The 26,638-nt window shown below is 51.4% G+C and overlaps 1 protein-coding gene across 2 annotated transcripts in view; it reads left to right on the top strand.

Moving 5' to 3' along the window:
• ABR (ABR activator of RhoGEF and GTPase) overlaps window positions 1-26,638 on the top strand; it is a 186,652-nt gene that overhangs the window by 72,643 nt on the left and 87,371 nt on the right. For both annotated transcript variants that reach the window (XM_065910848.1, XM_065910849.1), the window contains exon 2: window positions 15,495-15,679. In XM_065910848.1, the coding sequence (XP_065766920.1) occupies window positions 15,495-15,679 (185 nt within the window). The remainder of the gene's footprint in view (window positions 1-15,494; window positions 15,680-26,638) is intronic.

Below are 26,638 nucleotides of genomic sequence, written 5' to 3'. Positions count from 1 at the left end.
ATCTGGAACCCATGGCCTCCAAGGTCACTGCCGCAGGGGAAGAAGGAGAAGGAGAATTGCAGGCAGAGGTCAGGGCCTGAAGGAGGTGGGCGTGTCTGTGTATGTGTGTGTGTGCATATGTGTGTGTGTGTGCATGTGGGCAAAGAGCAGAGACCAGCTGGCTGGGGGAACCCCATTGCCCTTCCTGGCTTTGCACCACCCAGAGGAAAGATGACTTTGGTGTTCCAGCCATTAATTTGGAGAGTTCCCCTCATCTCCCCTCGGTGGGTGACAAAAGGAAGCTGAAGCAGGTGAAACCCCTGGCCCTCGGAAGGGAAGAGAGAAGGACATGAGTTTTGAGGTACCTCTTTATGACCCTAGACAATCATAGAGATTTTTTTAGGGTCTAGGGAGACTCTGTGTGGAGCACCAGCAGCTTGGACTGAATACCAGCGAGCCGGGCCTCCTGGCAGTGATGCACAGAGGTGCAGGGTGTTTCTGAGGATGTCCAGGTGAGGGCGTGCAAGTGTGTGCAGGTTGGGAATGTCTTGGCTGATTCTGCAGAGAGAGGGGGGAGCTTGGAGTCACCAGGCTCTGGGATTGAAGGGAAGATGTCAAAGATGAGGGCAGAGATTCTGATCTCTGCTGCCACCAATGTGTGAAGGCCTCTTTAAGAGTCTTACCAACCTCTCTGGATCTTGTATTAGATATTTGTCCTCTGAACTGGCCCTGCCTTCTTCTCAGCACTAGATTGAGAGTCATTTAATTTTTCATAAATACCCCCAAGGACTCATGAAACCATATATGGGAGGGGGGCCCTGAGGAGGCCAGCCCGGGCCGGTGATAAGTGGACTTGGATCCGAAGGTCATTGTCATAATGGTCCTTTGATTCTTCCTCCTGCGTCGCCTCCTGGCTGCTCCCCCTCCTCCCCCTTGGGGGCCCAGTCGCATTTCCTACCATCAAGCCGGGAGAGAGGAGGAGGCGCAGAGCCTTAATAAATCAGATCAGTCCACGATCACTACTTGTTATCAATTCATGACAGTTCAGAGGGGAAGCGGGAGGCAAGGGAAAGCTGTTAACTCTATCAAAGGTTAGAATTCCTATAGGATTTGTCAGTGACCTCCTGGCCTCAGACCCTAAGTAATTGAATTGGCTATTATGGGAAGAGATTAAAGGATTTTTAAGGGACTGTATCAGCCAGTCCGCTGTTATTCAGGATCCACTGTGTCCTGATTGCTGTGAATAATACGAAGTGAATAGAAGACGGCCGTCCTTGTCTTCCAGACTTCTGCCACCTAGTGGTAAGCCAGAGTATGTGCTGTGCTGCGCTCAATCTTTCAGTCGTGTCCGACTCAGCGACCTCATGGACTGTAGCCCACGGGATTCTCTCAAGAATACTGGAGTGGGTTGCCATGCCCTCCTCTAGGGGATCTTCCCCACCTAGGGTCGAACCTTGATCTCCCTCACTGCAGGCAGATTCTTTACCATCTCAGCAGGAGAATACCAAAGACCAAATGAATATGAACTTGACTTTCTTCATAGAGGAATTTTTTTTCTTCTTTTTCGGTCTGGCTGGCTAACGTACTGTTTGTGAATGCTCTCCTTGTTTGCTGTCCCTCCCTGATCTTCAGGGCAGCCCTGTGGACTTGGCAGGGCAGCCGTGTCATCCTATTTTACAGTGAGGAAGGAGAGGCTATGTGGGGCTGCAACCAGAACCCAGATCTGACTTCTGGTCCCGGTGTCCATTTATTATATCCCATTGACTGGCTGATGGTAGCACAGCTTGGGATACTGAGTCCTGCTTGGGGTCTGTTCCTGTCACTGTGTCTGGTACATAATTTAGGAGCTGTTTGTTGAACGACTGTTGCCCATTTACACATGAAGTAGGTTTTTCTCCAATTTGGTGAGGTCATCTAGTCATTCTGCATCGTTATTCCTGTATGTTTGGTGGACATATAACTGCATTTCTTACAGAATAATTAGGAATTTCAGGCCCCTTTACCTGAATGGGGACTTAGGTCAAGTACAAAAAGCAATAGACTTGGTTCAAAGAGCAGGCTTGATGGTGTGGTCCAATTGTTTCTTAGCCAGGTGACTGTGGATGAGACCAGCTCTTTGAGCCTCAGTTTTCCCCTGTGTAAAATGGGCGTGTAATATCTACTCTGACAACATCCCTGGGTTTTGAGAATGAAATGAGATCCTGCCTGTGGCTTGTTATGTACACTGTTAAAACACGGTGCAGATAATAGCGTTTCTCATCTGTCTGTCTCAGCCTGGACACTGTGAAACCGCTCTCCTTTTTCTGCCAGGGCCAGCGTTGGCTGGTTCCCCATCCCTCACCTGCCTCTTTGGACCCTGCTACGGATGCCCCCAAACCTAGGACTCCTTTGTTTCAGACCTTGGAGTCCTGGCTTCTCCAGGCGGCCACGGTCTCTGCCTCCTTCCCCGGGGGAGCCTGGAGGTGGAGGAGAGGATCTCGTCACCATGGCAACCAGAGAGGCCGAGCCGCACCCCCGCGGGGGGTCTGAGCCTGTTCTCAGCAGCGGGGGTGGAGCCAGAACCTAGCGCTCAGGCTAAGCGGCCCGCACCTTGGGAACCAGCTTTCGGGGGCCCCTCTCTGCTCTGTCTTCCTGTTGCTCCTTTGCGCGGCTAGTGCCCGGGCACCAGGCCTGCCTGGAGGCTCAGGGGTCAGGAGGAAGCCATCCTGCGGTCCAGGCAGCTGCTGCAGGCCGAGGCTGAGTACTCCACCCCCCACCCCCCACAACCGTTGTGTGACTGGATCAGGGGCTGCCCCTGTGCCTGCCCAGGGTAAAGCCCTGTCTGTGCACCTCCATCGCCTCTTCACCAGCAATCCTTCCAGTCCTTCAGGGCTTAAGTCAAACCGTGCCTCTTACAAGTCACCTTTCCTGTACTTGCCAGCCTGGCTGATGGCTTCCTGGGGCTGTTTTGGAGTTGAGTTTCATTTGACTTTAGAGGCTGTGACCTCAGGGTCCTCTTCTGCAACTGGTGATTCTCAACCTTACAATGCATTAGAATCACCTGGGAGCTTTTAACAGCCCTGCTGCCCTGGTCACCCCTCACCAATTTAATATGGATCTCTGGGTTGGGAGCCAGACACCAGACTTCCCAGGGAATTCCAGTGTGTAGAAAAGGTTGGAACTGGTGTCTTGAAGTTCAAATTTTATTTTATTTTTTATATATATATATTAATTTTGGTTGCACTGGGCAACTTGCAGAATCTTAATTTACTGACCACAGATCGAACCTGCGCCACGGTAGTGAAAGTGCCGAGTCCTAACCACTGGACCACCAGGGAATTCCCAAGTTCAAATTTTAAACACTCCCATGGCCTCTGACGCCTTGCTTGATGCTAAGCTTACTGAATGCAAGCTGACCAATGAACAGTTGGGTCTACTGATGAAGCAAAGCCTGCTAGAGCCTAGCGCAGTTGTATGTTTTCAAAGTTCTGATTTGCTTTTTGTTTTTTTGTTTGTTTGTTTTTTGAGGACTAGGAGATCCTGGAGGGCCCTTATTGCTCAGCAAGAAGACTGGGGTAGCGAGGATAATAGTTACTTTTTAATTTAGCACCTGTCATGAACCAGGTGCCTTGCCTTGCATTTATTTTTTCATGTTGTTGTTGTTTAGTTGCTAAGTGGTGTCTGACTCTTTTTCGACCCCATGGGCCACCAGGCTCCTCTGTCCATGGGATTCTCCAGGCAGGAATACTGGAATGGGTTGCCATGCCCTCTTCCAGGGGATCGTTCCGAACCAGGGATAGAACCAGTGTCTCTTGTTTGGCCTGCATTGGCAGGCAGGTTCTTTACCACTAGGGCCACCTGGGACGCTCTATTTTTTCATGGGGACCCCGCAAAAACCTCACGAGGTATAGGCATTGTCTGTTATCCCTGTTTCACAGATGAAGAAACTGAGGCTCTGGAAAGTCAAGTAGCTTGCCCAAGGTCACATGGCTTTTAAGTGACAATACTGGGATTGGAACCTGAGTCTGACTCAAAGCCCACGCCCTTGACCACTGTCCTGTCCTGGCTCCCGGCTCCCTCTTCCATCAGTTGTAGAGCAGGAGGTGCTGAGAATGAGGCGACTTGACTGTGGGAAAGATGCTGGTCTCAGAAGACCTCACCTTGGTGCCATGCCACCTCTGAGGGGACTCCCAGTGGGATTTCTGGGGTCATCTGGGGTCACGGGGCCCTGAAGATGTCCAGCCCGCTCTCCTGTGCCTTCAGCCGACCTCTACTGAGGATTGTTCTGCCCAGATGCTGTCCAAGTTCTTTCACCCCCATGTCCCACAACCAGCCTGGGACATGGCACTGCTATTCTTGTTTCAAAGATGAGAAACTGAAGCTCAGAGAGAGGCCAGAGCCGACTAGCTGATGATCCGCAGAGCAGTTTTCTGGGTTCTGTGGCCGCTCAGCTCCAGACTCCGAGTCTGCCTTGGCTGTCTTGGTTTCCACCAGATTGTGGGGGGCGGGGAGGGCAAGGTTCATAGCCCCGCGTACCCCTCAGCTGTGTGAAGGGGATGAGGCCACGTGGGGGTCGTCAGCCTCAGAACCAGCCCCACTTGTCGGGGATGCCCTGGTTTGCTGGGAAGGTGGGGGAGTTTGAGGATTTGGGGGGAAATGATCCCCTGGATGGGGGGCATGGCAACCCACTCCTCTGTCCAGGAGAACCCCATGGACAGAGGAGCCTGGCAGGCTCTAGTCCATAGAGTCACAAGATTGGCCGTGACTGAAGTGACTGAGTGCGCACGCGCGGCAGCTCTGGGTACCTCCTGGGGGAGGGGCTGACATCGGGAAAGCACCTGCGCGTGGTTTCACGGCAGGAGCATCACCGGCCTGAATCCACTGCCCGGCATCCAGGGGAGGTCTGAGAAGGGGGCCTAACCATTTGCTGGGAGCTAGTGACAGGAATGGGTTTCCTTGGTGGCTCAGCGGCAAAGAATCTGCCCGCAATGCGGGCTTGATCTCTGGGTCGAGAAGAACCCCTGGAGGAGGAAATGACAAGCCACTCCAGTATTCTTGCCTGGAGAATCCCATGGACAGAGGAGCCTGACGGGCTACCGTCTTTGGGAGTCAGACACGACTTAGCAACTCAACAACAGTGACAGGAATGGCAAATTGGAAGGACTTGAGTGATACAGGAGAAGGGATAACAGGACCTTGGCTTCAGCTGCACCAGCCTGTTCATCAGTGCCCTGAGCAGAAGGGCGTGGTCCTGCCCCTTCTTTGAAGCTCTGTCCCCTCAGGGAGCGGCCTCTTCCTTCCCCTCTTCTCTCAGTTCTGTCAAGGCGCCCCCAGACCCTTTGCCAGCTGGCCCTCTCCCTCAGGCTTTGACACAGGTTGTTTCTTCCCCTCGTGGGTCCTGAGAGCAACCTGCCTAGGTGGTTTATTTATTTATTTTTTTCTATTTGTACAGGTCGTACCTATTATAATGGTTGAAGCACAGGTCCTGGAGTCACACTAGTAGTATTCAGACTGGTTCTCCATTTAACAGCCTTTTAAACTGTGGGCAACTGACTTAACCCCCTATGCTTTCACTTCCTTGATTATAAATGAGAATCATAATGGTACTACTTAATTTGGTTTTAAATTAAAAAAATTTTTTTAAATTAAAAACAAATTCTTAAAAAATTTATTCAACTATGCCAGGTCTTAGTTGCAGCTTGCAGGCTCTTTGTTGTGACATTTGGGGAACCTGGGCCACATCCATCGGAAACTCGACATCTTAACCACTGGACCACCAGGGAAGCCCCTTAAAAATCTTTTTAAAGCGCACCAATGTTAAGCATGGTGGTGGTGGTTTAGTTGCTAAGTCGTGTCTGACTCTTGTGACCCCATGGACTGTAGCCTGTCAGACTTCTCTGTCCATGGAATTATCCCGGCAAGAATACTGGAGTGGGTTGCATGCCCTACTCCAGGGGATCTTCCCGACCCAGGGATCGAACCTGCGTCTCCCGCATTGCAGGTGGATTCTTTGCCGCTGAGCCACCAGGGAAGCCCAATGTTAAACATACAGTTTAATGTGAACTCCTACATACGTCTACTCATGTACCCCACCCAGATCAAGATGTAGAACGTTTCCAGTAACCTGGAACGTTCCCTCATGCTCCTTCCCAGTCAATACCCGCCGCCTCCCTCGGCCAACCCCCAGGTAGCCTCTCCTGTGAACTTTCATCGGTTTGTTTTCCTGCTGCTGAACTTCATAGGAATGGAATCGTGCAGTGTGTGCTTCTTTGTGTCTGGATTCTTTTGCTCAACATATTGTTTGTAAGATTCACTCTGAAGGTGAAAAGAGGTGGGTGCACAGCACAGGGCCTGGCAAGGCACGGATGACAGTGAGCATGCTAGAACCACCCTGCGAGTTCAGGAAGGGGGGATGGAGTCTGTGCCCCTGGCTCTGTTACCACCTGACACAGCGAGTGGCATATGGAGACTTATTTTTGGCTGCGCCAGGTATGAGTTCGGCACACGGGATCTTTGATCTTTGTTGCTGCAGTACTCGAGATTTTTAGTTGTGGCATTCGAACTCTTAATTGCAGCATGTGGGATCTAGTTCCCTGACCAGGGATCGAACCCGGGTCCCCTGCTTTGGGAGCACGGTCTTAGCCACTGGCCCACCAGGAAAGTCTCTACATACAGAGACTTTTGATGCTCTCTGAAGATGTTTGATGGGGCTTTAGTGGGAAGCATGGTCAGGCCTGAGCTTCCCTCTGCTGTCTCCAAAGGTTTCCCCACCCCCACTCCTATTGTCAGTTCTAAGGCAGAAAATGAGTTTATCAGCCTTTGTCCCTCCCCTGATGGTAGGGAAGGACCATTCCACACCTGGAACTCATCTTTATAATGCACCCACAGGTTCTTAGAGTGTCCAAGAGGAGATTGGAAAGATCCCTCAAGCTGCCCTCAGGATCTCTTTTGGGGATTTCAGGATACCAGGGTAGATTCTTGGCGATGTCCGTCAGTCACTGGACATTCTCAGGAGAAGGTTGTAAATAGCTTGACACCTGTGTGCCTCCAGCCATCTGGGTGCCCCTTCCTCCCCCTTGTGTCTACTAGAGCTGGAGGTGGTAGAAGTGAAGGCTGGTCATTTGGGTTTGAACCTACCGCCTCTGGCCACCTCTTCACATTACCCAAAAGGAGCATGTCTGAGATGATCTGAGACTGGTTGGTTCATATCCTGGCATCTGGCAGAGGCTCCATCACAGGCCTGAAATAGGTAACTCTGTGATCACATGTGGTCCCAATCTGGGTGATTCTTAGGCAATCTGGAGGTCACAGGATGCTGCCTGCATTGTTACTCCATAGATGAACATATGCATCAGGAGGAATTATCTAAAGTTAGCAATGCTCAGCAACAATGTGCCTGGTGAGACCCCACTGCGGATAATGGTCCAAATCAACTGTCCCCAGTGGGTCCTGCCTAACGCTTAGCTCACAAGGCCGTTGGTGTGGTGGTCTGTGCCCACTTCTCCAGCGCTATCTGCCCCTCATTCCCTCTGCTCACTCAGTTTTCCAGCCAGGCCAGGCTATTTATAGTCCCCCTAAGGGGCCCTGCTGTTTCACACTTTGTGCCTTTGCCAAGCTTCTTCTCGTTGCCTAGAACTCTGCTCCTGTCCCCCATCTGCCTGGCAAGCACCCACACATCTTTCGAGATTCAGTTAATTATATTAATAATAGCAGCTAAGATTTATTGGGTGCTTACTATGTGCGAAGTGCTTTGCCTGCGTTATCCAGCTTAATCCTCAAAGTAGCCGTATGTGCTCCATCTCTACGTCATCCTCTTTCACAGCCATTGGTTTAACCAGTATCCATTTGTAAGTGGCTGCCTCTGAGCACAGAGCAGTTAGGAAGTGATGGAGCCCAGATTGGAGTTGCAGCTGTGTGAACCCAGGGTTCTTGTTCTTAGCCACAGTGATCAACTGCCTTCCCTGGAGTATCACCCAAGCCCATCCAGCCACTCCCTTATCCATCCTGTTTCTTCCTCCCACCTCTCTGCCTTGCCTGTGAGGTGCTTCTGTCATAGCACCTAGGAGGTTTTCGTGCTTATTGGACTGTCTTCCTCTACTAGACTGTAAGGATTTCACTTAAGACTGTGTTCATTTTAATTGGCAGGAAACCCAATATATAGGGGCTTGTAGTTCCTATTTAGCAAGAAATGAGGTTGGCTGTTTCTAGTGTGGCTTATAGCTCAGTGAAAGTGAAAGTAGCTCAGGAGCATCAGGGAAAGGTCTATGCTCTTTCTTGATTATTTCCTCATAGCAGCAGAATGGCCACTGTAGCTCCAGTCATCACATCTGAGTTCAAGGTGAAAAGTCCCTTTTTAATTGTTAAAGCAAAGGCTTTGCCAAAGGCCTTCCCTAGCATCTCCTTGACCAGAACTATGTCAAATGGCCACTCCTGGTTGTAAGAGAGGCAGAGGAAGGATATTTTGCCTGGGACTGGGTTCATTGTCACTTCATATAAAACTAGCATAAGGGAAGAAGAGAACCTAGACACTGAGTAGAAGACAGTGTCTGCTAGTAGCCTAGAGACAGAGACTGTGAATTAATAATTTCTCCCAAGTGCTCAGAATCTGAATGCTTTATAATTGTTCTGTGTTGTTGCCTTTCAGGCAACATACAGATATAAGCATGTAAACTTTTTTTTCCCTCCAAATACTTTGGCCATCTGATGTGAAAAGCCAGCTCATTGGAAGAGACCCCGATGCTGGGAAAGATCAAGGGCAGGAGGAGAAGAGGGCGACAGAGGATGAGACGGTTGGATGGCATCATCGACTCAAAGGACATGAGTTTAAGCAAACTCCGGGAGATGGTGAAGGACAGGGAAGCCTGGTGTGCTGCAGTCCATGGGGTCGCAAAGAGTCAGACATGACTGGGCAAGTGAACAACAGCATACTGTACATACTATTGTTAATTTCTTTTTTTACTTAATAAGATGATGTAAATCATCCATATAATTTTAAATGACTACATAGTAGTTCATCTTGATGAAATACCATAATTTACTCAATAATTCCCTATAATTAATCATTCAGCTTGTTTTTAATGTCACAATCATAAACAGCCCTGTGATTAACAATCTTATAACTTTATTTTATGCACATTTACAATTAATTTCTTAGTACACAGTCTTAGATTATGCTGGATTAAAACCTGTACCAGGACTTTCTGGGGCGGTCCAGGGATTAGGAATCCATCTTCCAGTGCAGGGGACTTGGGTTCAATCCCTGGTTGGAGAACTAAGATCCCACATGCCATGGGGCAACTAAGCCCTCACACCTCAAGTAAGTCCATCCTGTACAACTGGAGAATCTCATGCACCACAACGAAGACCCAGTGCAGAAAAAAAACAAAACTATACCAACTGTTAGAGCTTTTGATACCAAACTGACCCCAGAAAAGTTGTGCCAGTTGTACATATCCTCCAAGAAATTCTAAGAATGCCTGTTCCTGTACAAGTTTGGGTATTTTCCTTGCTGATTTGATAGGAAAATTGCAAAATATAGAAGTTTGCATTTTCTTTGGTTACAATTGAGGTTACATTTAACATATATATATATAATATATACATATTACACACTGGGCACTTGTAGTTCTTTTAATTTTCTGTTCATTTCTCTAACTCATTTAGCAAGTTGGGTTTTTCTCATTGGATTGCAAAAGCACTTTCTATATGAAGGAGACAAGGAGTTTCATAGGAGAAGGGTTCATACTGAGCTGTATTTGAAGGCTAAATAGGACTTCGCTGGGTGGACAAGTGGTGAAGAGGGGGTTCTAGGTATAGGAACAGCATGGGCAAAGGTTCAGAGGTAGGTAACAATGAGTGTGTTAGGGCACTGTGTTAATTTCATAGGGCTACCATTAGAAAAAATTATCACAAACTTGGTGACTTAAAAACAAGAGAAATTTAGTTGCTCAGAGTCTGGAGGCCAGAGTCCAAAATCCAGGTGTTGGCTGGGTCATGCTCCCTGCCAAGGCACTAAGCTGGGGAGAATCCTTGCTTGCCTCTTCCAACTGGTGTTTCCAGGCACCCCCTGACTTCTGGCCGCATAACTCCAATCTTTGCTTCCGTTTTCACATGACCTTCTTCTGTGTGTCTGTGTCTTCTCCCTGCTGTTACCTACAAGGACACATCATCCGATTCAGATCCGTCTTAGTCTCGAGGGCTTCCCCAGTGACCCAGCGGTAAAGAATCCACCTGCAATGCAGGAGACATGGGTTCGATCACCGGGTCGGGAAGATCCCCTGGAGGAGGGCATGGTAACCCTCTCTAGTGTTCTTGCCTGGAGAATCCCATGGACAAAGGAGCCTGGCGGGCTTACAGTCTATAGGGTCGCAAAGAATCAGACATGATGGAAGCAACTTACCACGCATTCATGCAGTTAGTCTAGGGTCATCTTTTCTAGGGATCCTTAACTTAATTACATGTACAAAGAACTTTTTCCTAAATAAGGTCACATTTATGAGTGCCAAGGTTAGGATTTGGATATATATATCTAGGGGCTTGCAGGGACATACCTAGAAAATGTCTGATATTACAGAATAGCAGAATATGATTCTGTAAAGGAAGAGTCAAATGATGACCATGAAAGGCCTTTTACTGAGCAGTTTGGCTTGTGCTCTTGAAGTGAATGGGGAACTGTTGAATTTTGAATCATCAGATTTGTAGTCTGGCACTCACAGGGAAAGAGTGTTGGTATTGTCCTTGTAAGAGTTGATGAAGATGGGAAAAAGGATGAGGAGTGGGGATATCTCAGGGTGTAAGATATGAACAGGAAGAGGGAGGGATCTGGAATGACTCCTTGGTTTCCAATTTGAATAATCTAGCACATTAACTTCAGGAAGAGGTTGGGTTTGAATTTCCTGGGGGTGGAGATGTGCAGGAAACAATCAAAGAGATGGGTCTGTAGCCCAGAACTCTCCCTAGAATATAAACAAAATTTGGGAGAGGGGAGTAAAGAAAGTGACAGAAGCCTGGGGAACACCAATTTCTCCCCCTCATTTTCTTGTGAAAAATTTCAAGCCTACCTAAAAGTTTAAAGTATCTTATAGTGAACACCCATGGGCCCACCATCTGGAGTCTATAATTATCATTTTTCTCCATTTGTTTTATCACACATCTATCCATTCCTCTTGAACATCATCAATGCATCTTGTTTTGTATGTATTTCAGGGTAAGTTGCAAACATTAGGTACGTTTCACTTCGACACCTTAACATGCAAATCAATCACTAGAGTTCAATATTTAGTGAAACACACAAATCTTAAGTGTACTATTTGATGAAGTCGATGAATGCATCACTGTATACCCACATATCCCTGTCAAGATACATTTCCATCTACCTAGAAAATTCCCTGTGCTCCTGCTAGTCAACTCCTGTCCCCACCTGACCCCTACAAGCAACTGCTATTTTCATTTTTTTTCCAAGCATAAATTAGTTTTGTCTGTTCTAGAACTTCATGTAAGTGGAGCCACACAAGATGTGTTCGTTTGTATCTGGCTTCTTTCACTTAGCATAATGCCTGTAAAGAGTCATTTCTTTGTGTCTCAGTAGCTTGTCCCTTTTATTGCTGAGTGAAAGTCGCTCAGTCATGTCTGACTCTCTGCGACCGCATGGAATTCTCCAGGCCAGAATACTGGAGTGGGTAGCCTTTCCCTTCTCCAGGGGATCTTCCCAACCCTGGGATCAAACGCAGGTCTCCCGCATTGCAGGCAGATTCTTTACCACCTGAGCCACAGGAAAACCTTTATTGCTGAGCAGTATTCTATTATAAAGATGTGTGGTTTAGTCACTAAGTTGAGTCTGACTCTTTGGAACACCATGGACTGTTGCCCGCCAAGCTCCTCTGTCCATGGGATTTCCCAGTCAAGAATGCTGAAGTGGGTTGCCACCTCCTTCTCCAGAGGATCTTCCCGACCCAGGGATCAAACCCATGTCTCCTGTGTTGGCAGGCAGATTCTTTACTACTGAGCCATCAGGAAAGCCTGTAAAGATGTGTAGGAATAACAATTTGGGGGAATTCCCTGATGGTCCAGTGTTTAGGACTCTGCACTTCCACTGCAGGGGGCATGGATTCAATCTTTGGTTGGGGAAGAAAGACCCCAGAAGTCAAAGGTACGGCCAAAAAAAAAAAAAAGGAATTTTTTAAGGGGTGGACAGAGAAAGAGGATCCTACCAAGGATACTAGAAGGAACAGTGAAGGCAGTAGGAAAAGCACCCAGAGAGAATGTCAAGGAAAACCATCTGGATCAGTTATAATTAGGTTTGACTACATATAACATAGAAACTAAATAACAGTGACTTAAATAACAGGCATTTTTCTTTTCTCATGTAGAAGAAGTCCAGAGATAGACAGTCCTGGGGTGATATGTTGGCTCACTGTGCCATCACTGGCCTAGGCTCCTAGCTTTGTGCTCAACTATATTCAGTACTGGCTTTTATCCTCAAGGTCACCTCGTGGTTCAGATATGGCTGCTGGAGCTCCAGCCGTCCCATCTGCTTTCCAAACTGGTAACAGAAGGAGGAAGCATGGAGAGAGGGGAAAAATACATTCCAGCTGAAACAATCTCAGAAACTTTCCTCAAAGTTCTACACATATCCACTTAATACTCGTTGGCCAGAACTTCATCACATACCCTGTACCACTAGGCAGAGCAGCCACTGAGCACATTGCCACTCCAAAGGTAGTAAGATTTCTGATACTAGGAGGGGAAATGGATATTGGCTGTCAGCAGCGTCTTCTACCTTCTCTCTCTCTCTCTTTTTTACAGTATTTATTTATTTCGCACCAGATCTTAGTGGTGGCACGCGGGATCTCTGATCTTCATTGCAGCTTGCAGGATCTTTAGTTGTGGCATGCGAACTCTTAGTTGCAGCATGTGGGATCTAGTTCCCTGACCAGGGATGGAACTTGGGCCCCCTGCATTGGGAATGCAGAGTCTTAGCCACTGGACCACCAGGGAAATCCCCTTCTCCCTCTTTTGACACCTGATGACCTAGCCATGTCCACTCAGCCTTCCTATCTGGGGACCTATGCAGACTGAAGGCTGTGCTTGGCAGATTTACATCCTCCAAGTTCCTAGGGCTCCTTCCTTCTCAAAGGGGTGGTGTCTCTATCTTTTCTATAGGTCCTTCTTTTCTGGTAGGAGTTTCCAGGGTCTCTGGCTGGCTTTCTGTACTGTCAGGGTCTCCTGGAGTGTGAAATGAAAGGGGCAGTATCCAGGAGAATTTGCAGAGAGCTCTACGGACATTCTCTTCCACCCCTGGGCATCCCCGTTGCTGTGGCTGGGACTCTCACCTTGCCTCTTTGGTCAGCCTCCCCTGACAAGCAGGGCTTCTCCAATCCTTGTACTGATGGAAAGAGATTCCTCTAGAAAGTAATGAGATTCAGAAAGGGAAAGATGGCATTTGGAGACAGACAGACTTGGGTTGAGATCCTTTCTGCGCAAAGCTTTCTGAGACTCAGAGACTCTGTCTGTGACCTGGGGGTAATGAGAGCAGCTTCACCGACGTGGCTGGGCTGAGCTGTGGTCCACGGCCCCCACTCTGATAAGGATGAATTGGGCACACATCGGGGAAGCTGGCAGCAAACTTCCCACCCTGTCATGGCCTAGGTAGTTCCAGACTGTGCAGTAGAGTCCAGCCTCACCACCCTCCCTGTGGCCCTTCTACCCTTGCCCTGGGGAAATGTCCTGAGAGTGAAGGCGCTGGTCCTGTGACCCCTGGGAATTGGTCCAGCGTAGAGGAGCCTGAACTGTTGGCCAGAGCAGGGTTCACCGTAGCTCACACCCCTGACCTTGACTCCAGGCACTAACAGGGCAGCCTGGAGCCTCCTGGAGGACAGACGGAGGGTTAATGTGGCCTTTCATTCCCTTCTGCTCCTCCAGAGTGAGTAGGTCTCACCAAACAGCCAGGCCCCTTCACAGTACCAGACTCGGGCAGGCAGAATGCTGTGGCTTTTCTTCCTCTCGGCCCCTGGAAACAGCAGAATTCCTGCGTGCCCCCATCAGTGGGTCCCATTTCCTGCGTGCAGGGCACACATATCTCGGCAGCTGGGTCGCTAGGCCCTCTGGTTCTTCATGTGCGTGTGTCCTGGGGAAAAAAATAATAGCTCACGGCCCTGACAGCTTACTGGGCGGACGGCACAGGAGAGGAAGTCGGCAGGAACAGGTGCAGTGAGGCCGTGGGGGGGCGGCGGCCTCAGCTGCCAAAGCGCCAGATTGGATTGAGTGTGGCCGTGGCCGGGCGCCCTGGTGACCCGCTGACACCATTCTCAGGCTGCCGGCTGCCCCGGGGGCCCGCGTGTTGTGACCTCGCAGGAGCCAGGGCCCCCGCCGAGAAGTTGGCTTAAGCCTTGGACCCGAGCGGCACAGTGCATTCCTCTGCCCAGTCACCCTCTGCACACGTTCCCAAGGCCCCGCCGCGTGTCGGCCATGAGTGCTGGGCCCTCAGCGAGGGCTGACACCCATTCCCCACCCCAGGGGTTCAGGGAGAGATGGGCAGGATCACCAGGGGCGCTGGAAGGCCCCACGCTGTAGGAGTTCCGGCCTGGGACAGCAGGGAGGGCACCCTGGAGGAGGCGATGGGACAGACCCCGCCAGGGGTGGGGGTGGAGCAGGGTCCCGCAGGCCGCTGCAGGTGAGACCCCCCCACCGATGGAGTCGGGTGGAGGCCTTTCTGAGGTGCTGTCCTGTCCCTGCCGCCACAAGGACCCGGCCTGCTGTCCCCGGGAGGGTGTGTCTGTGCGTGGGCTCCGGCCTCCCAGCGGTGCTGGCAGCGCCAGCAGGGTTAACGGCAGCTTGGCTTCCCTACGGCCTTCTCTGCCCTCCTTCTCCGAAGGAAGCCTCCGTGGAAATTACAGAAATAAGTGCCGGCTTTTGAGGACTCTGCTGTTCCCCCAGGTCCCTGCCAGGCCCGGGCCGCCTTCTCGCCCACGTTCTGCCAGCCTTGGGCTCCGACCTGCGCGGAGCCTTGTTCAGAGGGGCGAGGGCTCCCTCGGGGGCCCTTCCTCAGCCCCTTACCCCCCAGAACCCGGCCCTGCTCCCCACCAGCCAGGGATGGAGCTCCGTGTACAATGGTCCCCAAGAGGAGGGGCGCAGGAAGTGACATCGCTCGGCCCGCCCCCACCTCCCTGCTCCCTATAAAAAGCAAAATGGTGACTCAGAGGGGAGAGTTGGAAGCGTCCTGCCTCCTGCTCCCACTGTTAATTTTTAGACTTGGAATTAGGCAGGAGGCAAAGGAAACAGCAGCTCGAAGTACGCGACTGACATGTTATTAAGCGGGTGGCAGCCACGGAGCCGCCCCCCGTGGACTCCCCGCGGCCCCTGAACCGCAGCGCGCCGTGCCTGCCGGCGCCCGGGCCACGCAGTCCTGCCCGGGCCGGGCGTGGATGGTGGGGCCGGGGCCATGGCAGCCGGGGGCCGCCGCCGCCGCCCACTGCGCTACCGGTCCCTGGCAGCCCTGGTGGAGGACTCTCAGTGGCCTCTCTTGTTCCTTGTCCCAGACTTCAGCTACGGGGCGGACGACTACGACGCAGAGGGGAATGAGGAGCAGAAGGGGCCCCCGGAGGGCTCGGAGACCATGCCGTACATCGACGAGTCGCCCACCATGTCGCCGCAGCTCAGCGCCCGGAGCCAGGGCGGCGGGGACAGCATCTCCCCCACCCCACCCGAGGGGCTGGCACCTGGGGTAGGTACCCCTGCTTTTCCTTCCAGGTTGGGGAAGAGGAGGTTTTGAGGGGAGGCGGGGTAGGCAGGCATGGGTGCCATGGGCCAGGCTCTGCTTGGGGTGCTCCTGGGGTGCTGGACTTGGGAAACTGGAGCCTGGCCGTTCTTGGTGCCCTTGGACATCTCATTCTGGTCCTGGGCGCTCAGACTAGCCCTCCACCATCACCCCTCGCCTCCCGCTGCCACCTGCTGCTCTCTGTGCCACCCCTGCACATGTCCCTGCCTCTCTACCAGCCGTCTGCTTCCCCCTGCCTCCTGGGCCCTTCACCTCCTCTTTCAACCTTCTCTCTGAGCTCCTCTCTAGCAGGATGGGGCCTCGTGGAGGGAACAGGCTCTCCTCTCTGGGCCCAGGCCGGGCACTGGCTGCATACAGGACCTAAAGTCTGTAACAGGGCACAGACGCCGGATCAGCAAACCGAAGCTGGCCTGGGTGCCGGCTGTGGGTGCAGGGCGGTGAGCAGCCTCTGTAGTATTCCCTGAGGACCCCGGCTCCGTCCAGCCCTCCTCTGCTGACTCTGGAAGGGGATGAGCCCTCATGGTGTCCTCCTTCCCTCTTGTCCACTGGTGAGAGCTCTGCTCCATAGAGAAGCGTTTCATGAGCAGTACTGAGGATGGGCTCTGAGACAGGCCCAGGGATAAGACATGTAGAGGTTTGCAATCCTGGTAGTTAATGCTGTTCGTGGCCACGGGGACCGGCTCTGTCTGGACCCAGCTTGTGCGCGTGTCTGATACACAAGAGAAGTGAGACAGAGGGGTTCCTGGGGGCTGTTCTTCTGAAATTGGGAAGAATCAAAACCATTTCTTCTTCTGCCCAGGGGGGCTTGGATTGCTCGGTCCTACTTGGTAGGGGGCCTGTCTGGCTGTGTTTTGTAGGGGGTCCCCTTTCTTCCCTCTAATACCTTTGAGGAGCAGTCGCCGAGATGCCAGGAGATACTTGTTTCTCTCCTTCAGGGCCCAGTGCTTCTCGCCCCAGCTGGGAGGCTGCCTGGACCCTACCATTTCTTGAGAACCCCCTGCTTCCCTTCCTCCCAACCTCCTCGGCCACCCTCCACCCCTGCGGAGAGCTCTCACCCCCTCTTCACACACCAGGGTGGCTGTTATAGCCTTTGGCAACAAGGGCCTTGGCAACCAGCTTCCCATTTGGGGGAAGCCACATTGTTGCCATGGCAACAGAGGCCTAGGCAGAGCTTCTCAGCTGCCAGGCAGTACAGGTTTGGAAAGGGGTGGTGGCGGGCGGGGGGCAGGGGGGAGGAGGAGATGATGGGCAAGGGTGTTGGTCAGGCTCAGGCCCCCCACAGCCGGCATTCTGGTATGTTGTCCTGTGGTTCTAAGGAAGGGTGGCAGGTGAGAGACAGCCATCGCGGACCTCCAGGGCCGGATTTGTTACTGATGGAGGAGAGGGTGCTCTGGGACCTGAACTGGCTCCAAGCAGGGGAAGCAAGGTGAAAACTCCTGCCTTCCGACACTGCCTTTAGGTCTCTGACCACATCAGGGCTTAGAGACATCCCGGGGAGTGTCCAGCACTGCCCCTGTGAGCAGGCACAGAAAGATTCACTGCAGGACTCAACCCAGCACCAGGAATGTTGGTTGAGAGCTGAGAACTTGTGGCCAGATTAGAACCTCTTGCTGGAGAGAAAAGCCATTTCCTTTCCTCTCTCTGCCTTCCTCCTTCCTTCCTGTCTTGTCTCCTTCCCTTTTCACATGACCACCTTGCAGGAATGCTTGTTCATCAGCTTTTAGATGCCCTGGTGAAAGGTACTCAGGTGCTTTCTCTAGTGAAACAGATCCCAGGCGTGACAAGGAGATGCCCCCACCTGGAGGCCTGGGGCTTCAGGGCAAGGACTTCCTTTACTATAATCCTGCCCACTTTGCTTGGTGACTCACAAGAGAAAAACTGGGTTTGAGGACTAAAATCCAAGAGATACTACAGTGAAAACTGACCAAAGTGCTTGGGAACCCCAGGATTAACTTTTGCACCATTGGCTAGAAGTGATACAAGATAGGGTTGGGGAGCATTAATCCAACTTGGAGATCCCAACTGAAGATTCCAGCCCCATGCACCCCTCTGCCTGCCTACGTTCTCTCCTGAGTCGCCTTTCTGCCCTTTCTGCTGTGCCAGTGGCCCCATCTAGTGGACACAGACAGTATTGCTGTTTATAATGGGGCGCTGGAGAGTTAACACACTTCTTCCTGAGTACTTAGGAACTGTTTCAGCATTAAAAAAAAAGAAAAGAAAGAAAGAGAAAGCCAAGGTTTCTGCTACTTGGCTCTGTTCATTTGGCCAGGCAGGTCCCCTCCCTGCCAGGCTTCCTGTTGGGGCGTTGGGAACAAGGGGACTTTTGGACCAAATCAGATGATTGTTCTAGACATTCAGAGATAGGGCCTCTGGCAGCTGGGCATTCCACAGCCAAACATGCAGCCGACTTGTTCCTGGAAGCCCAAGGAACAAGTCTTTGCATTAGAGTTCTCCAGAGAAACAGAACCTTTAGGATACAGAGGAAGAAGAATTGATGTATTAAAAGGAACTGGCTCACTAGATCATGGAGGCTGAGAAGTTCCAAGTTCTGCAGCCAGCAAGCTGGAGGCCCAGGTGAACTGATGGAATAGTTAGTTACAGTCCAAGTCCAGGAGAGTTGATGGTGGAAGTTCTAGTGTGTATTGAGTCCAAAGGCAGGAAAAGACCTATGTCTCAGCTCGAAGACAGGCAGAGAGTGAATGCTCCCTCGTGCACGCATGCGCAGTCACTCAGTCATGTCTGACTCTTTGCAAACCCATGGACTGCAGCCCACCAGACTCCTCTGTCCATGGAATTTTCCAGGCAAGAATACTGGAGTGGGTTGCCATTTCCTCTCCAGAGATCTTCCCCACCCAGGGATCAAACCTGCATCTCCTGCATTGGCAGGCGGATTCTTTCCCCCTGAGCCACCTTGAAGTGAATTCTCCCTTGTGTCACCCTTTTGGGCTGTCCGGGCCCTCAACTGATTAGGTGAGGCCCATCCGCATTGGAGAGGGCAAACTGCTTTATTCAGTCAACTGTTTCAAGCATTAATCTCACCCAGAAACACCCTCACAGACACACCCAGAATAATGTTCGGCCAAATGTCTGGGCACCTGTAGCCCCGTCAGCTTGGTTCATAAAACCAGCCCTCATGGTCTGACTCTCCCAGCAGCTCAGAGAATGGCAGGGCCATGAGCTTTGGATAGATGAACTTGTGCTGCTGTCTAGCAGTGGGACCTTAAACCAGTTTCCTCATGTCTGAATAGGGCTAAATACCTGAAGGGTTGTTGAGAGGACCGAGATAGCCCCGGTGAGGCCTGTAGAACTGGGCCTGGTGTGCTGTGGGTCCTCAGTTCTTGGTGCCAACGGCCCACAAGATTCTCCTCACCAGCCTCCAGAGGGGTGAGGACCAGCCTCCAGAGGTCTGATGAGTGTTTGCTGGACAGTGACTCACTCTGCTTTTGCAATCTCCTTTCTGGGGTTGGGTCTGTCCTAGCAGGTGCAGGAGCCCAGATGAAACTGAATCTCTGGTGTCGGCAGGACACATGCTCCTCACTCGCCCCCAGCCCGCCCCGGAGCCTCACTCTTCCTGCCGTAGACGTGCTCCAGTGTGCAGCCCGATGCCAGGCAGCGTTCCTTTCCCCAACCCGGGCTGAGCACAGCGCCCCCTGGTGGCTCCGTTCCGCAGAGGGCCGGCTTTCACCCTGGGAGGGAGGGGCGGGGCTCGCTCTCGGTGACTAGGGGGTTGAGTGTTTCTCCGCCAGGACCCAGGTCTTATAGGAAAGCGTGCGCCCTGCAAACCATGGACTCCTCTGATTCCCCTCTCGGGAGGCAAAGGGGCCACAAGACGGAGAGAAGATCTGGGTGTTGTTTCAGTGCCACCACTTTCTAGCTGTGTGACTTAAGGGCTGTCACTCACCCTCTCTGAGCTCCAGCTTGCTCATCTGTAATGTGAAGATACTGAGAATTTCCCTTCTCTTGACCTCACACAACTGTCAGGAAGCTCCCATAAGATGGTGCCAGGTGGAGCACTTTGTAAAGTCTGCAAGTGTTAGGACTGCACGAGCTGTTGAATTGACGGGTTCAGGCTCCAGAGGGCAGGATAATTTAAAGATGGGTGGGGGAGAATTGAGATAATCACCATTGTCATCCTTCTCATCCCTCCCCCTCCCCCAACACCCTCTCTACCCCACAACTACTTACCCTGACCCTTCTACATGGGTTGTCTCGTGTAAGGCTCACCACAACCCTATGTGGGCTTCCCTGGTGGCGCAGATGGTAAAGAATCTGCCTGCAATGTGAGAGACCCAGGTTCAGATCCCTGGGTCAGGACGATCCCCTGGAGAAGGGAATGGCAACCCACTGCAGTATTCTTGCTTGGAGAATTCCACGGACAGAGGAGCCTGGAGGGGTACAGTCCATGGGGTCACAAAGAGTTGGACACGGCTGAGCAACTAACACAACAACACTAGGTGGTAGGTGCAATGATCATTGTTTTTACTGCTGAGGAAATGGAAGATAAGACAGGTGACATAATTGCCCAAGACCAGCCAGAGGAGCCAAAGATGTACTTAAACTTGGATCTTTCTCTTTTTTTATTTTTGGCCCATGATGGCATGTGGGATCTTAGTTCCCTGACCAGGGATCAAATCTGAGCCCCCTGCACTGGAAGCTCAGTCGTAACCACGGGACCACCAGGAAGTCCCTAAATGTGGGTTCTTCTGACGCTGGAGTCTCTGCAGTGCTGCCGGGTCCACTCAGACCCCACCTCCCCGTGAAGCTTTCCCAGCCCATGGCTGAGACCTCTGCTGTTTGGGGAGTGTGCACAGTTACTTGAGGGGCATCTGTGACATCAAGAGCTCTGATCCCAAATCATCTCTGTGGACCCTATCAGCAACTTCTGGTCGCCTAGGGGTATTCACCCAGTATTGTAGAATTGAACCAACCAGCATCAGGATGGCCGGAGAGCAGGGAGTTTAGGTGGATGCAGTCCCAGGGGACGGAGCTGGGATGAATTGCTGCCCCCTCTTCCCTTCCTGGTCTGTTTGGAGGCTTGCAGCTCAGGATTTGAGGTTGCAGGACAAGGAGCTTCCTTCTAGGTGAAAGGAGAAGCCACGTGGAGAACTGGGAGCCTCTGAGCTGGCTTCCCAGCCTGCTCCCTTCGGACGGTGTTTGAGGCTTTGGGGCTGCCCCTGATCTTTACATGTCTCAGGGGTTTCCAGCTGCAGATAAAACCAGGCATCGCTCTTCAAGTTACCAACCTCCTGCCTCAGCAGCCTTGCTCCTCACGGCTCCTTTCTGGATCTTTGGTCCCCGCTACAAAGAGAAGGAGCCTGCCTGGCCCTGCCAAGTGCCGGGTGCCTGGCTGCATTGCCACCCAGCCCTCCAGCTTCTGGAGGAGCCCCCATTTTATAGATGAGGGATCTATGGCTCAGGCAGTTGCTTGGCTTATGCAAGTCAAGGAGGATGTAAATAGGAAGTGGGGAGACACAGTGCCTTGGCTGTGACCCTCAGCCCCTCCACAGCTGGCCTTCCTGGGCTCTCTGGCTCATCGCCGCCCCCCGCCCCCCACACCTGGACGGGACTTGGGCTTCCCTGGTCTGCCACACCTGGCCAACCTGGAGCAGCCCTGTAGCGCTCACGGCCTGTCTGGGGCCTCCCTCTCCCTGCCAGTGTGCTGAGATCGTGGTCCATTAACGTGCTTCACACTCGCTAGTAAGGCTACTTCCAAAGCAGCCTGTATTCGGTGAGGGTCGGCTCACCTCCTGCAGATCCCAGGACGGTGGGCAGGAGAGTGAGCCCAGCCAGACCCATCCTCTGCCCTTGAAGCTCTGGAGTCTTTGGGGGTGGGGCAGGGAGGCCAACAGATGTGAAATTGCCTCAAGAATGCCTTCACTTTGAGACGTTTGGCCACATAGTTGAGCTGCCAGGGGGCAGAGGCTGGATGGCCTCCGGGCTCTGGGCTCTGCCAGGGCACAGAAGGACAGGGAACATCCCTGCAGCAGGCTGGATCTTACCCACGGACTCTCTCTTCCATCATCATCACCTGGTTCCCCCGGCTTCCCAGGGGGCACTAGTGGTAAAGAATCCACCAGGAGATGCGGGTTCGATCCCTGGGTCGGGCAGATTCCCTGGAGAAGGAAATGGCAACCCACTCCAGGATTCTTGCCTGGAAAATCCCATGGACAGAGGAGCCTGGCGGGCTATAGTCCATGGGGTCACAGTCAGACAGTTGAGTGACCTAACACATCATGCACGCATGCACCTGGTTCCTCCACTAGTGGGTGCTGGCGCTTTCTTTCCACCATGATGCTCTGATGATGCTCTCGTGCAGGGGTCCCCAACCTCCAGGATCTAATAACCTGATGACCTGTGGTGGAGCTAGTGTAATAATAATTGGAATAAAGGACATAATAAATGTAAAGTATCTGAATTATCCCCAAACCACCTCCCCCCACCTGGGTCCATGGAAAAGTTATCTTCCATGAAACTGGTCCCTGGTACCAAAAAGGTAGGGGACCACCGCTCCTGTGGACTTTCCTCCCACAGGGTTATGAGCTGGTTGCTTCTGTCTGGAAGGCCACACAGATTCCTCCCACCCTCCCGCCTGTGTGACAGAAAGAAGAGAAACACTTGCATAGCCATTCCAGAAGGCTGGGCCGTGTTGTTGCACTTTATAAATACTGCCTCATTTAGTCCTCACCGTCCGTTAGGAGGTTGGCACTGTGACTGCCCCGTTTTCCGGATGTGAAAACTGAGGCACAGAGAGGTGACACAATCCAGCTGAGGTCCCAGAGCTGATGAGTGGGGCTTGCTCCTCTCCGTGGTTCTCTGCCAGCTGTCCAGGACAAGCCGTAGTGTACTTCCTGGCTCTGTATCTTGAAACAGCCTGTAGAGTCCTAGTCCCCACAGATGTAAATAAGGATAAATACCTCCTGTCTGGAAGGGCTGCTGAGAGGACCAAGAGGCGCAGCAACTGTGAGAACACAGTCTGCATCCCAAGGAGGACAGCTCCTGAGGTGATCGTTGTCTTTGAACCTCTCCCGGGATATGAACTCGGTTCCATGGGTCCCCAGCTCTGGCTGTCCTAGGGCCCCCCACCCCCACTCTAGTCCTAGCAGAGGTGGCTCAGCACCCTCCCTGGCATGCCTGGGAGACAGAGGCCCCGCTGGAGGGTGTCACGGTGGATGACCAGTTTCCTCAGGTACCGTCCACCCAACCTGAACCTCTTGATTTATCTTCTTGGGAGACCCTTTGTCTTGCCCTGTAAAACTCCTGAGGTCAGTTCTATTCACTATGTGTTTTCTGAGCACCTACCTTTTTTTTTTTGGCTGCACCTTGCAGCTTGCAGGATCTCAGTTCCCCGACCAGGTTTTGAACCCAAGCCATGGCAGTGAAAGCCCAGAGTCCTAACCACTAAACTGCCAGGGCGCACCTTTTATAAGATCTTGTTTTGGGTGCTGTGGGATAAACAGGAATTGCCCTTACCTCCCCCCGCCCCCCCATACACACGCAGATATGCACATACATGCACACAATTCCTCAATTTCAAGGCTTGAGAGATGTATTAATACAGCATCTCAAGGAAGAAGCCATGTGGCCTCAGGTGGGGGAATCAAGGAAGGCAGCATGGAGGAGGCAGCCTCAGAAAGTAGGTAATGTTATGTGGCCTCAGGTGGGGGAATCAAGGAAGGCAGCATGGAGGAGGCAGCCTCAGAAATTAGGTAGTGTTCTGTGGCCTCAGGCGGGGGAATCAAGGAAGGCAGCATGCAGGAGGCAGCCTCAGAAAGTATTCTGAGTGTTCCGCCCAGGCACTGGTCAGGAAGGACATTCTAGATAAAGGGGGCTGTTTAAGTTCTGAAATGTGGGAAGGCCTCTGGAGGTGTGAGAAGAGGGGAATGGTCTGGTGGGGCCGGAGCACTGGGTTCACTGGAAGAGGTGGGAGGTGAGGCTGGGATTGGGCTAGGGCTCCACTTTCCTGCACTCTCCACACCCCACCACCCCTGCCAAAGAAGGGGAGAATAGCTGGTGCCTGCCAAGGACTCGACATGTGCCAGACACTGCCCCACGTGTACTAGTCCTCCCAGCAAACCTAGCATATATGCTATGCAATATGCAAGTCGCTCAGTCGTGTCCAACTCTGTGTGACCCCATGGACTGTAGCCCACCAGGCTCCTCTGTCCATGGGATATTCCAAGCAGGAATACTAGAGTGGGTTGCCATGCCTCCTCCAGGGGACCCTCCTGACCCAGGGATCGAAACTGCATCTCTTATGTCTCCTCCATTGGCAGATGGGTTCTTTACCACTGGTGCCACCTGGGAAACCCTCAGCAAACCTAGAGTTGGTGTTAGAATTATCCCCATTTTACAGATGAGGAAACCGAGGCCTACAGAGTTTGAATGACTTGCCCAGGGTCACACAACTGGTAAGAGGCAGAACAAGGATTCCAGTCTAAAATCCAGGAGAAGTTTTTTTTTATTTTGTTTTTATAAACAGTGTCGTGTACTGGCTTATATCCAACATTTGCTTCATGTGATTGAACTTATGTGATGTTTGTAGTGACTTCTGCTATAGCAGAAAAAGGGAAGTCAGAGGGAGGAGGCTGATTATCAAGAAGATGATGAACCTGATTCTATCGGTGGTGGATGCAGACCCTGTGTCTGCCCATGGCACTGGCCCCCGGGGTCAGTTCTCATTGGCCCAGGGTCTGATGAGCTCTGGAAAACAAAGGGATGGGGCTTGAGTTCCTGCCAAGGAAGTAGGAAGGGCCAGGAATAAGCATAGAAGAGGGAGATGGGGCTCCAAGCCAGGAAAAGGCCTGGAGGCGAGGTTGTGCCTAGCCCTTTCGGGGACAGCAAACAGCAAAGGTGGTTGTTGTCAACAACGTGATCAGTTGAGTCATCAGCAAGGGCCCCACTGTCCTTGTTTGGGCTGACTTGGTGGCTTCCTGCTGGGCACAGAGTGAGCAATGTGTTAGAAAGAGTAATCTGATGTCAGCGGGAGGGACACGTTGAAACACTGTCCGGTCCCTCCCAGTCAGATTTTTCCATGCCTGCCCCTAGCAGTGCTGTCAAGGCCATGCCTAACCTGACCACTTGACTGCTGCCCACCTCTGCAACCTCATCACCAGCCCTCCAGCTAGAACATGAGCTCCACCATGGGGCTTTGTCAGTTTTGTACTGAAATGTGTGCTCATTGCAAACCCTAGTACCTAGAACTGTGCCTGGCACATCAGAGATGCCCAGTAAGTACTGGTTGATTGAATGAAGACTTGCCACCCAGACTGAACTCATTTCATTGTGCCTCTCCTGTCCTGCCTGTCTGCGAGTCCCCACTGGCATGGCTAGTCACTGTTCATTTTCAGGTAGGAGTTTTGTTTTTGTTTTATCTTTTGGCTGTGCCTTGTGGCATGCTGGATCTTAGTTCCCCAACCGGGGATCCTATCGCCCCCGCTGCAGTGGAAGTGTGGTGTCCTAACCACTGAACCACCAGGGAAGTCCCAGGTAGGAGTTTTAAGGTCACCTTCTCTGGAGAACTTCCTGTGAGTGACTCCCCTTTGCTGCATCATATGTGCGTGTCTTGTGCCCCCAGAGCTCGGTCTACTTTCCCAATTGTAGCACGTAACACACTTCTTTTTTTTAACTTCTTTATTTTTTGATTATATCACTGAAAATTCTAATTTTATAGAAATGTATCATATGGAAAGTGAAAGTCTCCTTGAGTCTCCTTTTACAGAGAGAATATCTGTTAAGAGATGGCTGTATATTTTTCCTTATTTTTCCAAGTGAGATATTATATACATAAAATACATTTTAATGTATATTTATAAATACATTATATAATATGTATGTATTTACTTATACATTATATATTTATATATAAGTACATTATATATGTATTATACATATTTATATATATAAACACTTTCTATATATATGTGTATATGTATATATTATTGTTGTTTAGTCCCTAAGTCATGTCCAACTCTGCAACCCCATGGACTGTAGTCCACCAGGCTCCTCTGTCCATGGGATTTTCCAGGGAAGAATACTGGAGTAGGCTGCCATTTCTTTCTCCAATATGTGTATATGTGTGTGTGTATATATATATATTTTAAAAAGTGGGAAAAAAAAAAAAGTGGGATCATGCTATTGATACTTTACGCAATTTTCTCTGGTTATTTTACTTAATAAGTCTTGGACGTCTTGCGTATCAGTAATTAAAGACCTACCTCATTCTCCTTCACAACTGTATGTAGTGTTTCTTTTAACGGATGTACAATAATTCACTTGGCCAGTCCCCATCAAATGGACATTTGGACTGTTTCCAGTCTTTCACTAGTTTAACCATCATTGCAGTGAACATCTTTGTGCAGAGATCTTTGAGCCCTTGTAGAAATGTTTTTGCAGAAAAATTCCATAAAGTGGAGGTGCTGACTCAGAGGGTGTGAACATTTTAAATCACAATAGATATTTCCGAGTTATTCTTTCTGAAGGGGTTGTACCTCAGCCCCATAGTTCTGAGACTGCACCCTTCCCCTGGCCCTACCTTGGCGAGTGGTGGCCGGTCTGTCCCTGAGACAGTCAGCTCCATGGAGGTAGACAAATCCTCTTGCTGGTGGCTGCATTGTGAGTGCTACCCCAGCGCCTGGCAGGCAATAGATACTTGTTGATGGAGGGGGTAAGGGAATGAGGGGATGGAGAGGAGTGTGAGAGAAGGCTGCTGGGTTTGGGGAGAGTAAACTGTTGGTGGCTTGGGAAAGTGTAGGCTTGGTGGGTGTCCGAAATCTTAGTCCGTGCCCCTTGCCCATGGGGGAGCCCACGCCCCTCGCCCTCCACGGAGTGCTTCCCGCCCACCCCTCCATGTTCATCACCTGCCCCTTCTCTCTTCTGTCCTCCTGCTGTGTTTCCTGGGCTTCCTTC

The sequence above is a fragment of the Muntiacus reevesi genome, chromosome 18 (genome assembly GCF_963930625.1).
Source record: "Muntiacus reevesi chromosome 18, mMunRee1.1, whole genome shotgun sequence".
NCBI lineage: Eukaryota > Metazoa > Chordata > Mammalia > Artiodactyla > Cervidae > Muntiacus > Muntiacus reevesi.
Note: the sequence above shows the minus strand (reverse complement) of the source record. Positions and strands in the feature narration are given on the sequence as shown.